Source organism: Labrus mixtus, chromosome 3 (genome assembly GCF_963584025.1).
Source record: "Labrus mixtus chromosome 3, fLabMix1.1, whole genome shotgun sequence".
Taxonomy (NCBI): Eukaryota; Metazoa; Chordata; class Actinopteri; order Labriformes; family Labridae; genus Labrus; species Labrus mixtus.
In genome coordinates, this window is record NC_083614.1 from 26,259,296 (window position 1) to 26,272,445 (window position 13,150).

General features: G+C 42.5%; 1 protein-coding gene across 1 annotated transcript in view; it reads left to right on the forward strand.

The window, feature by feature from the left end:
* bcar3 (BCAR3 adaptor protein, NSP family member) overlaps positions 1–13,150 on the forward strand; it is a 76,081-nt gene that overhangs the window by 32,649 nt on the left and 30,282 nt on the right. Inside the window, exons 4-6 of the mRNA XM_061034816.1 lie at positions 1,770–1,965; positions 2,921–3,157; positions 10,381–10,423. Of these exons, the coding sequence (XP_060890799.1) occupies positions 1,770–1,965; positions 2,921–3,157; positions 10,381–10,423 (476 nt within the window). The remainder of the gene's footprint in view (positions 1–1,769; positions 1,966–2,920; positions 3,158–10,380; positions 10,424–13,150) is intronic.

Below are 13,150 nucleotides of genomic sequence, written 5' to 3' on the forward strand. Positions count from 1 at the left end.
AAAAGTCTGAATAAGATGCAGCATCTCTTTGGAAAAGAGGGTTTTAGTAAAGCTGGCAGCAAGAAAAACACAAAACAAAAACATAAATGAAAAGGTTTCATGTAAGGATACACAAAAAGGGACACGTAATGTAACAAAAATAGACCGGAAAATACCAAGAACACAATGAAGAGACTCATTACAGACAGGGATCAGAGTGTAAATCAAATCATTGCAACAAACCCGGTCTGTTTCATGCAGTAGAAATGTTCTGGTTTTCAAAGTATTTGTGAATACACAGAGTGGAGTTTTTTCGATTTTCGATTAAACTAAAGCAGAAGGTTTAACGCTTGTGTTTGATAAAAGTCTGGTTTCCTTTATCTATTTATTTTAAAGCAAACTGTTTGAAAACCAGCCGTGAAAAAAAAAAAAAGACGCTAAAAACGACAGCTATACTTATTAAATTCACACAGGAAGTTCCATGTAGCTGCAACATCTTGAGCTTCCATCTTTGTTGTGATGATTTATTTACAGTGAAGAACGAGAATTACATCTGCTTCATTTAAACACAAAACTAAAAATCCCTTCACTTTAGCATTATTTTTAAAATATTAATATAAAGAAAACCTTGTCATTTCAAAATATAAGTATATTAAATGTTACAAAATGAGATGATGATGTTATGACAACGGGAGAAATGTTATTGAAGAGTCTCTCACCCCGAGGTAAAAACGAGACTAGTGAACGTTTGTTTGACGTTTTCTGTCTGCGCTAGTTATTGGTAAACTTCGTTTTTTCCCCAGGAACAATGAATGCAACGTTTAGCATCGCAGCGAGAGTGAGAGCTGTCAGACGGAGCCCCTTTAGGGAGGTTTCCTCCTGTCATTGAAAACTTTCTGCATTTTGAGCCTCTGCTGTGGTTTAAAGTCTGTCAGCCTCCCGGGGCCCCTTACTGGTTTCATAACCAGCAGAAAAGGAGTTTAATCAACTCTTCAGATGTCTCCTGGTTAGAATCCTGTGTGGCGGTGTGTAATTGGTTTGCATGGTGGTGTGTGTAGGCGCGTTAGTCCTCTGAGTGTGTGTGTGTGTGTGTGTGATGCCGGGGTCAGTGGGTGCACCTGTTGTCCTCGCTCTCTTTATGTGCATATCATGTATCACAATATTTCATCCCGGTGATGGCAGTATGTCAGTGTGTGTGTGTGTGTGTGTGTGTGTGTGTGTGTGTGTGTGTGTGTGTGTGTGTGTGTGTGTGTGTGTGTGTGTGTTTCAGATCATATGTCTTTATTTTACAGAGGATTAAACCTCACTCCTGTCTTGTGTTACCATGGTTACAAAACTGTGTTACTCCGGTAAGCGTATCATTGTCATAACTCACCTCAGGACGTCCTGTACCTGTGAGGTTAATTCACTAACATCGTCTTAATTTGATCCTCCCCTCTTAAAGGTAAAAAGACCTTACTCAAGAAAAATGGGTTAGGGATGAGATGGGATAATATGCAGGAAGGAGTTCTCCTTTGTATTCCTCTCGTTCCTGCTGTCCATACTTCCTTGCTGCTGAGGTGGTTGTGGGGACGACTCAGTCCGATGGTGGTGTCTTGAGCGTCAGGGATGTTGGGTGGTCGTAGTGCCAGATCATCTCGCTGAAGGTTAGGAGAGCTCGGTCTACTCGAGAGCCTGGTCTCTGCTGCCGAGACAAGCCTCCTTGGCTTCTAGCGCACTGATACAAAAGGGGGGGGGGGGACATGGTTTTGTTGCAGTTTTATCATTTTTGTGTGTTTGTCTCTTCACAGAGTTAAGGATGATGGCTGAGGGGCGTTTTGCCAGCCTGCCGAGGTCCCTGCATGCCCACCACACCCTGGGTGGAGGCTCGGCTCACCCTGGAGTCCCCCCCTCCTCTCTGGGAGTCTCCAGCAGCAGCACCTGCTCCTCCAGGAGGCTCCAGGCCTCCCTCGCCTCCTCCATGGACCTCCTCAGCTCCAGACCGGGGTGAGTTCGGCACTGGTAGAACTCTGGGGAAAGATGCTGCTTTTCTTTTTGTCGCTCCTAGATGTTCAGGATTAGTTCCCACGGAAACAAAGTTAAAAACAGTGATCTACTTCTCTTTTCTTTGCTGCTACTTCCAAAATAGTTTGGACAAACCCACCACACTTAGACTCTTGGGAAATCCCCAGTTCATCCAAAAATATCCAACGTGTGGCGCTAAATTAAAGGAAAAGATGTATAATACGTGAGACATCAGATGTTTCCTCTTGAAGCTGAGAAAAAATAAAGATTATAATAATTGATCTGTATTAAACAAGCAACTTCAAAAAGAAGTGTTAGAACAAGTTCACACGGAGTGTGGAAGGCTGTGAAGTGGTGAAAGGAAGGTTTGTCTTACTTTTTTTTTTAACTTCATAAGAGAAATTGAAGGTGGAGATAGTAGCTGTGTTCACAACATTCAAACTGGACCCCTCCTCCTGGGCTCCTCGCCCCCAGAAGCTCACACTCACTGCAGGACGTACAGTGTATGTTTACTCCTCGTATCTACACTGCAAGCTACCGCAGGTGTTTGGCAACTGCCTGTCCAACGGAAAGCAGGCCTCCCTGTGATTATGTTTTCTCTTCCTTGCCAACTTGCTTCGCATCCGTCATATTTGCCAGTTAAATAGCATCCAATCGCTGATTTGTAACCACTTCTAAACTCACCTGCACGTTGTCATTTCCTGGGAGAAACACACAAGCTTCCCGCCCAGAAAACGTTCCGAGTAAACCAAAACATGAGAATCCAGTCAGAGGACCGGGTCTCTGCAGACACAGTCACCACCACACATGTATCGAGGCCCAGAAGTTGAATTATTGAGCGGCACTACTTTTGTATAAGTACATTTTAGTTTCAGGTAAAAAGGTCTAAGTTGAGCTGCCGCGTAACTTCCATCCTCCTTTTCTTTCCTTTCCTCAGTTTTCCTCCCGGCAGCAGTGGCAGCCTATCAGAGCTTCCCACCTCTTCCTACCAGCAAGTCTCCATTCACGGAACTCTGCCTCGGCGCAAAAAAGGAGGGGTCAACATCACCCACGGGAACTACACCTGGGACCCCAGAGCCAATCACATGCAGCCGGTACTGACTCCCGGACAAGTCAATAAACCCCTGACCTCCCCGCTTGTCCAAAACATCATTGATGACTTTCATGGTTACAGGTAAACACACACAAAAATATGTTTATATATCATTTCATTTAAATAGGGTAAAGACAACCAATCAAATACATCCACATATATATATATATATATATATATATATATATTATATATATATATTATATGTATTTCAGCCAATAGGGTGCATGCAAAGGTGTGCTGGTTGGGTTTGTTTGCCTGACCAATGGGCACTGACATGGAGGTGAGGGGCGTGTCCAACAAAAACACGGATGACACCACACCCGGTTAAAAAGATGGGATCAAGGCGATGATTTAAAGAATCATGCAATTTCTTTTTGAAGATCGTGAAGAAATGTATTAAAAAAAGTAAAAAACATTTACCAAAATAAAGATTCTAAGAGACATTTAAAACATAGAAACTCATTAATTGAAAAATCCTCATTCATCCCCCCCTGGAAATAAACTTTCAAATAAAAAATCCAAAATGCTTCTCTCTTTTTCCTGATAAAATTTATTTTAGCCACCTCTTTAGTTTGATGGCTTCTGTTCCTAGGAAAAATAAAGAGCAGATTCATTCAAATGTCTTGCAACAGCCCTGCATGTAGGTTTTGAATATTCAAAGAGTTTTTCCAATGTGTGATCTTCTCAATCTACATCTACAATATTTTGTCATTTTTGATTTCTTGTGACTCTTCACTTCACACTTTTTAAACTGTTCCTCTTCCAAGCGAGGACTCTGACAGAGAGTTCAGAGGTCGGATGTAGAGAAGTGAGTCTGTGAAAGAGCCCTGAGGGGGAGTAGCAGTTATCTCAACTTCAGAGGGAACACACACATACACACACACACACACACACACACACACACACACACACACACACACTTCATCCCTCATCATGTCTTCCCATCTTTCTATGTCGAGTGTAGAGTTACAGCAGACTGTATCTGATGCAACCAGCTTTGTGTGTGTGTGTGTGTGCGTGTGTGTGTGTGTGTGTGTGTGTGTGTGTGTGTGTGTGTGTGTGTGTGTGTGTTGCCCCCAGCAGCAGTCGGGTTACCTTTGTAGGTCAGGGTGTGGCAGGACAGATCACAGATTACTGTGAGTCTTTTGTCTGCTCTCTCCATCGTTCTGCCTCCATGCAGGATACATTTCATACACCACTGACATACAGAGGGACAATTTGTCTGGGTCAAATTCAGTCTGTACAGGTGGTTGAAGAATCAAACTCATCCCTTTATTATTTAATGTCTTTGCAAGAGATGTAATGATACTTTTCAAAACGATGTACAAATAACTAGTACAAATAACTAGGGATAATTCAAATCTATGAGACTCACAGATAGCTTTGAAAAACATCTCGGATCACCTCAGGAAATGTTTCCCTGTTGTTCAAAGTAAGGATGATTCAAAAACAGCCTTTAGAAATACCCACTGTCTGAACCCAAAACTCAAACGTGTTATAAATATAAAATTAAAAATATACTTGTTTGTATTGTTAAAAAGATTCCAAACGTTCCTCTCCCCTCTTCTTGTGGTTGTTTTGAAGCTCCAGATGATTCAGAGCGGACTCTTCTATAAAAAGATGAAGGCGTGCGTACATCTCGGAGGAATGTAACCACTGGCCGCTCGATCTTGACTTTCAATAGCTCATTCTGTCAGCTGACCTCTGACTCCTGACCTTATGGTGCACTGGCTCCCCATTGGTCAGTTTATATTTCTGGTGACCTCAGTGGACCACCGGGCGAGAGGGGGGGAGGAGATGACAGACAGCAACATACTGTCAGCACATGCAACTTTTCCTCTCATCAATAAACAAAAGTGTTGGTTACGACCCCTGTGAACTCCCCGCTTATCTTCCATTCATTTACTCCTTCATCCTTACATCAAATCAGGCCGATACAGCAAACCAGCAACTTCAAAACAATAGTTTCACTGCATGGTTTTAAACTAAAATCTTTAGAGTATGTGTTCATGACTGATCATTTAACATTTCTGACAAACTGAGGGAGAAAAACTGCAGATGGTAACACATGATAGATACATGAGTGGAGTCAAGAATACAGGGGTGTACATTCTGCCAGGTTATGCCTATTGAGATAATTTTTTTAAAACTCACATGCTACAGATTTACAGATCTCCAAAATAAGAGGAACAATAACAGGAGAAGACATTTTTTCAGTCGGTGCAACACCCTTTGAACTCTGCAACTGTGCAGCATATTTTCATTCCTGGTGCTGCTAAAGCTATTTTTGCTTTTTCTCACTTCTCTGCAGCGCTGTTAGCACCCAACATAAACTAAAACATATAATGAGAAAATGGAACTTTTCTATTCCACTAAATGATCTGAATGATCTGAGTGACGTCTGCTCTGTGTTTGATGAAACATGTAGTGGAGTTAAAGTAATACATGTGACAGAAAATATAATACTTAACTAATACTTAATACTAAATTAAGTACGGATACTCAAAAATGTAACTTAAGTACAGTACTCAAGAACATTTACGTTTTCTTGTTCTAAATCCACTCTGATCCTGTATTGGATCATGCCTATAAACACCTCTATTTCAGCCCTGCTCAGAACAGGCTGTTTCTGTGTCTGTACCTTTAAATATGTAAATGAGCTGTGTCTGACCACGCCCCCTCTCTGGAAGGGTTTGGGTGTCTCAGTCTTTCTCCCTCCATGTCCTATTGTTTTACGGAGAGAAGGCAGACTCAGAGGGCAGAACAAACACCTAGCTGTGGGAGTTTCACCCCCCTGGGGGAGGGGCTACTGCCCTTTGTGATGTCATGAAGGGACACTCTCCAAACGGCCTGTTTGAGCACACATTTTCTAGAGAGAGATATACTTTTCTCCTAACTTGGGGGGTTTGTAGACAGACTAGTGACACATATTAGTATTTTGCTAAATATGTGACCTTTAAAACCTGCAGGGTGGTGAGATGACTTTATAAATTCTTCAGAGTAAGAGTTCCATAGGTCCTCATGTCTCTTTATAACAGAGTGTAGAAAAGCAGAATTTACCCTCTGGGATTAATCAAATATAGTTAAACAGCTAATTATAAATATCAGATTCACACATACCTGTTATCAAATGTGTGGCCTGGTTGATATTCTTCAGTACTGTACATTCACATTTTGTATGAATGAACATTACATTATGCTGCTCTGAGTCTGATAAGCTTTTATTGTGAAAACACACTGACCTCTGTAGGCTGCATGCACACCCTGCACGCTGCTTACAAACTACTCCACTGTCTGTAATTTCTCTCTCTCTCTCTCTCTCTCTCTCTCTCTCACACACACACTCACATGTATGGAGTATCCCTCTGTAAAGCCAGCTGTGGTCATGCTGAGTATCATGCGGTGAAGTGCTAAGAACAACAGTAGCCAGAAAAAGACTGCGGCGGGCGCTCTCTCTCTCCTTCCTACTCTTGTTGTTTTTTCCTCTCTCCCGCTACTCTTCCACTCTTTCTGTCTTTGTCGCTGCGTCTCTTGTCTGGGTTTCAGGTCGGCTCTGAGGTCGTAGAAGCAGAAAAATCCAGCGTCCGCTGCTGTTTCAGCAGCATGGTCAGAAAAAAAGGCAAAGTTAGCTGTGGTTAGCTTGTGGAATGCTTCAGGATTTCAGACTCACTATTCTTTGATTCTCACTTCTGTGACGGCGTCTGGAACAATAAAAGTTTAAGAAAATCATCCACTAAGAGCATACACATAAGAAGAACATAAAAGTCTCTTTGAGGGATTTATTTGTTTGTGGACTTGATTTCTGAAGCCTGAAATTTCAGATTTTGGCCCACGCCATCCTGGTCAGATGGACCATAGTTTTGGTGCATTAGGTCTATCTTCTGGTTGATTGGCTGCCTCGGTAGCGACTTTTAAATCCAAGGTAGCTTTGGATGAACAGGTGCATAATTCTGCATTCACATGGATTAAATCAAATTAAAATCCGATGAAGTTGAGAATACTGGTGATGTTGCTCTATATCTAATGAACAAAAACTAACAATACATTCATATAACTTTCCATAAATGTGAATTTCTGCTTCAAACACACATCATTCTGATCCGTTGTGCAATGTACCGACCTGCGGGATCTTTGAGGTTTGATGAGTATTTGAATGTGTGCTTCTGTTAGCATCAGGTGGCATGTCATCAACTTCAGCCAGCCTCCTTTTGAACTTCAATTGGCTCCAAATTACATCACCAATACAAGATGTCACAACCGTTACAGGAGTATTTTGGCTTCAATTTTGTACAACAGAAGGAGACAGAGACATGTTGTCCATATTTATATACAGTCAATTATCCTCATGCATTGTAGTCTCCCTCTGGTGGCCATTCAAATAGTTGCAGGTGTAATGCTCCTTTTTAATGTCTTACTGTTTTAACAAAGAGGTCTTATAAGCAGTCCATGATCAAGAATCAGGGTGTAAAACTTTCCTTCACCTGACGACCAGGTTTAAGATTCTCCATCACCTCCAGCTCTGTTTACGTTCCTGATCTTTGACCTCCCTGAGTTAATGGAAAGGAGAATTTCCCTCAGTTGTTTCACATTCAACTGTAGGAGGGTTTATATGTGGGTGTTGTCTGGTATGTGGTGATTCTCCTCGCTCCCACCTCTGACCAGAGGGCACAGGACAGGAGGTTAGGAGGAGGAGGTGGGGGGGTGCAGGTGGTTGTCGTGGTTCAGGTTTGGGGCCAGTCAGAGGTTCAGCCAACCGCAGAGTCTAACAAAGCGACACATACCACTACAGTAAAGTGAAGGTCTGATTTTAGCTGCTGTGTAACACCACAGACATGTCTGCCTTCTCTTCAGCTTCAACAGTGGAGAATATTTACTAGCTAAATTTAAAAAACGGATCACTTTATGGCAAACTAGTTACAATGAGCACTATTTACCCACATGCATAAAGGGCATTGAAACATTTGGCTTTTTCCTTTTGCATTTCATAAGAACATATGATTTGATCAAGTGCAAACAAAACACTTGTTTCATTGATTTTGGTTATTTTTTGGCCTTAGATTTTTAGATTAGACAGCTGAAGAGAGACAGGAAAGGTTGGGAGGAGAGAGTGGGGGGATGACATGCAGCAAAGGGCAGAGGTCAGATTCAAACCCAGGGCCACTGCGATGAGGTCTATAGCCTCGGTACATAAGACACACAATGCAACCGCTAGGCTATCCGGCGCCCCTTGTAGAATAAAGAAAAGGTTCTTTCACTAGTGTGCTGTTCCACTGAACCACTTAATCAAAAACGACTGTCTCAAACATAAAAGATACATAGATAAAAATAATGAATCTTCCCGGCGATGGTCTTGTTTGCTTTTGTAGCTCATAAAGAAATATCAGTATCGAATTTCAGCCTGCTTCATAACCAGTGAAAAACTCATTACAGGAGCTTTAATCAGGGCTGATACTAATGATTCATTCATTATCAGAATGTCATTTTTTCCCCGTTCATTGAAAAATAGCTTGGCCTATGAAATGCATAAAAAAGTCAAATATCTTCCTATGTTCAAACTGTAGTTTGTGTATACTCATCAATGAATCGACTAATAATCGCAGCTCAAAAATGATCTTACTATAGTGGTTAGTGCCCATGTACAGAGGTACAGGTGGGTGGCCCCAGGTTTGAACCCGACCTGTGGCTCCTTTCCTGCATGTTATTCCCCACTCTCTCTCTCTTTCTCTTTAATTTCCAACCCTATTCACTGTCCTGTTAGGCTATAAATGCTGCTGTGTGTGGCCACGGTTTACTTGCTCCATATTTGTCCATATACAAAACACATGAAATAAATAAACTAGTAGATAGCATCCTTCAGATTTTAGAAATTTAAAAGAAATTATTTAATTAATTATTGTGACTTCAAATTAAGAATGCAAAAACAAAACCTTCCAGATCAGCCAATAAGAACCTGTCCATCTTCTGTTGTGAAGACATACAGTGTAGCTCTGTGTTTATACTCCATGTGGGGCGTCAGGATGTGTTGGATTAGAGATCCAATACCTCAAACAGGTGTCCCTCCCTCCGTGGCTCTGCAGAGAGACGCCTGACTTTATCCTTTATGAATAAAGACTATATACATTGTTGTGAATGGAGGCTTCTGTTGGCTTACATCACATACTCCTGCTCATTATTCTGGACATATTAAACTGAGAGGGCTTAGAGCTAAACATATTTGGTTTGGTAAGTAAAACAGGCGTGCTGCTATTCCCGTGGGAATGTCAGCGCCGGCTTATCTGGGATTTTTAACTACCAGCCTTACTAATGTAGAGGAGGCTTTGAGCTAATTACCCGCTTTCACTGAGCTCCTGGATATGTGTGGAGAGAGTCTGAGCTACTTTTTTACACTCAAGGACCAATAGTCGAGGCAAAGAGGGAGAGAAGTGGGAATAAAAGCACCTGCTCGAAAGGACAAATCAAACAAAATGGCCAAATTGTAATGTTTTCTTTGCATTCTCACCTTTTAAAAAAACATGTATGTTGCAGAGGAGTCAATAATGCAGCAGCTGAGGAGAGTGCAGGAGAAGTCGATGGAAATCACAAACCCCTGATGTCTGATGTTGTTGCAAATAAATATTTGGAGAAGTGCAAGAATCTAAAAAATGCAATATGAGAGAAAAACAGCAAAAAAAAAAAAAAAAAAAAAAAAAAGCGGCTGATGCTGTCTTTGTGTGTGCTGTTACCTCTGTGAGAATTTGTCAGTGGACTCAGAGGAGTAGGCGTGTGGCTGCGATGTGTGCTATATGGAGGGGGAGGAGAGAGAGAGAGAGAGAGGGAGAGAGAGGGAGGGAAGGAAGGAGGCCAAGTCAGGCCGGCGCTGAGTGAACATGTTTACTACCGACTGAGAGAAAGAAAAAATGAGAGACAGACAGAAAAAAGAGATTTGAAGCAAACCAGTGAGAAGTTTGAGTTTTTCCTTTTACTTGGGACTGCATCACACTGACATTCCCGTTGCACCTCTTCACCTTTTTACTCCTGTGTATTGCAAATATGGACTCATGTTTGGATCTGTGACATCCATTCGGACCTTTTAAAGAAGCACCACATCTCCACTGATGGCTGTAATCTCTTAAAAGAGCTGAGAGGTGTTTGAGTCTCTAACCGAGCAGCATCAGGGTCTCACCTGGACCACAACACAGCCAGCTCAGCAGTTCATCTGTCACAGGATCGGCAGAGAGAGGAATCAAGAGAGCCAGGAGTTTGGGATCCAGCAGCGTGATGTGTTCACTAAACAGGACGTTGTCTTTGTCTTTGTTCCCCAGGGAGCCCACAGCAGGTCTGGACGCCACCGTGGACTATGTGAAGGTAGGAAAAACTGTTTCCTTTTTTTTTGTGATTTAAGGAATCTAGAGAAAAATCTTCCACTGATGGATGCAGGATTTAGATTTTGCTGGATATAGTCTTAGTAATTCTCTCTTTGTGGTCTTATTTTTCAATAGAAAATCTGGCACTGATGTAGATATTGAACTTGCATTCAGAAAAAAACTATTGCATAAAATCACTCTGCCGATGCAAAACCCGTTAAATGAACTTCAGCACTTGCACACATTCAATGAGCATGTACACTATCTCTGGGAGTGGATGAACCACACAAAGATAAAAGACGTGTAAACACACAGTAGCAATCTGTTGCAGATGTGCAGCTCAGCTGTGAGCTTCAATTTGCTGCAGTAAATCATCCGTGAAGTTGTAGATGTAGAGGTTTTTCTCTTAATGTAGAAAATGGTGGTTAAGTGGTGAAATCGGCACCAAAAGCTGTGGTGTAAGTTATGCAAGTTATTTAAATCTTTAAAACCTTCAACGATTACGACTCAAATGTAAACCATTCATTCTTAATTTTTGTGTTACAGATTTAAATTGGTCCATCACGCTGAAAGACTGACACTAGTTTTTACAGGATATGTAATAATCATCACCATTTCCCCGCAGGCTCGAATGTAAACATCACTCATACAGGCGACGTTAATCTAATATCCACTCGGCTACAAGAACAAAACACCTCTCGATCATCCGTCTGTCACTGTGCGCCGCCACTTTGCTCTAAATCATATTAACATAAGCAGCACCTGAGCTCCGCCTCTCCTCAGCCGCAGAGGGGTGACGACTGAGAGGTGATCATTCTGTTATCACCTCCGCATCACGCTGACAGATGATCTCATTTACTCTGCATGTTTCTGTCTCTTTCAGTCTATGTCTGAACCTCTCTTATCGTTCTCAGCCTGCACAGCTTTCGCTTCACCATGAGGGGAAAGATTTGTGTCTAAAGATATAAAATACATACACACACACACAAAGCAGCCAGAAGTCTGAATATTAAATATTTCCACATAACACTTGTTGTATTTAATGATTTTATGTACCAAACACTCGCACTAAAGTCTTGAGCATTTTCTACACTTTGTCAATATGTTCTTCAGCTAGATATTACCTTCATTAAATCATCTTTTAGTTGACTCATGTTGCATTTCCACCTTCTTCTCCTGCTTCTTTTTTTTAGATGTATTTTGGGGCTTTTTCTGCCTTTATTGTAGAGATAGGGCAGTGGATAGAGTCAGAAATCAAGAAGAGAGAGAGAGAGAGAGAGAGGGGAATTACATGCGGGAAAGGAGCCAGATGTCAGATTTGAACCCGGCCGCCCGCCTGGAGGACTACAGCCTCCGTTACTTATTGTGTCTTGTCAGCAAATATTTTAGATGATTGTTTGGTGAGACGGACTGAAAAGGGTTCAGTGGCTGAGTTCAGAAATGAACAGTGACATGTAGAGAAAATGGTTTTACACTACTTTGTCCTTTGGTTTAAGACTGAATCCAACATTTTGTACGCCTAAAGAAAAGAGGAAACTCAGATGAAATCATCAAATTTCCCCTTTAAGTCACACAGTTCTTCACGTTTGGATGGGTTTAAACATCTTCTTGACCGCCTTATAACAAATTAAAGATATCTTGATTTGTGATTGGAGCCTTCCATTTGGGTCGATCAAATAGAAACAGTTGAGGCTACAGCAAGATGTAGAAGTGATAATTATTCCTTTTATATAAATGTATCTGCTCAGATTTCACATCTTGCAACTGTTGCAAAGCAGCACTTTCATACTGAGATAGAACTTTCTAATGTGAAAGGGTTAACTCTTCTTCTCTTCTCCTCTCCCTCCTAAAACCATCCTCCTCTTCCTCCTCCTGCTCCTCCTCTTCCTCCTCCTCCTCCTCCTCCTCCTCCTCCTCTTCCTCCTCCTCTTCCTCCTCCTCCTCCTCCTCCTCCTCCTCCTCCTCCTCTTCCTCCTCCTCCTCCTCTTCCTCCTCCTCCTCCTCCTCGTCATCCTCCTCTTCCTCCTGCTCCTCTTCCTCCTCCTCTTCCTCCTCCTCCTCTTCCTCCTCCTGCTCCTCTTCCTCCTCCTCTTCCTCCTGCTCCTCTTCCTCCTCCTCTTCCTCCTCCTCCTCCTCCTCTTCCTCCTCCTCTTCTTCCTCCTCCTGCTCCTCTTCCTCCTCCTCTTCCTCCTCCTCTTCCTCCTCCTGCTCCTCTTCCTCCTCCTCTTCCTCCTGCTCCTCTTCCTCCTCCTCTTCCTCCTCTTCTTCCTCCTCCTGCTCCTCTTCCTCCTCCTCTTCCTCCTCCTCCTCTTCCTCCTCCTGCTCCTCTTCCTCCTCCTCTTCCTCCTGCTCCTCTTCCTCCTCCTCTTCCTCCTCCTGCTCCTCTTCCTCCTCCTCTTCCTCCTCCTGCTCCTCTTCCTCCTCCTCTTCCTCCTGCTCCTCTTCCTCCTCCTGCTCCTCTTCCTCCTCTTCCTCCTCTGTCTATTAGCTCATATGTTTGGATGCTAACACCTCGGTCTGAAAAGCAAACTCAATCCTTCCCACGAGAGTAGGTCGCACATGTGGGAGCTATAACCACACAAACACGCAGACACACACACATACACACACACACACACACACACACACACACACACACACACACACAGATTGTGTATTTATTTGGTCAATTTAGGGTTGTGTGCGAGTGTAAACGGAGAGCGTGTGTGCTGACCACAGATGGAGCTAC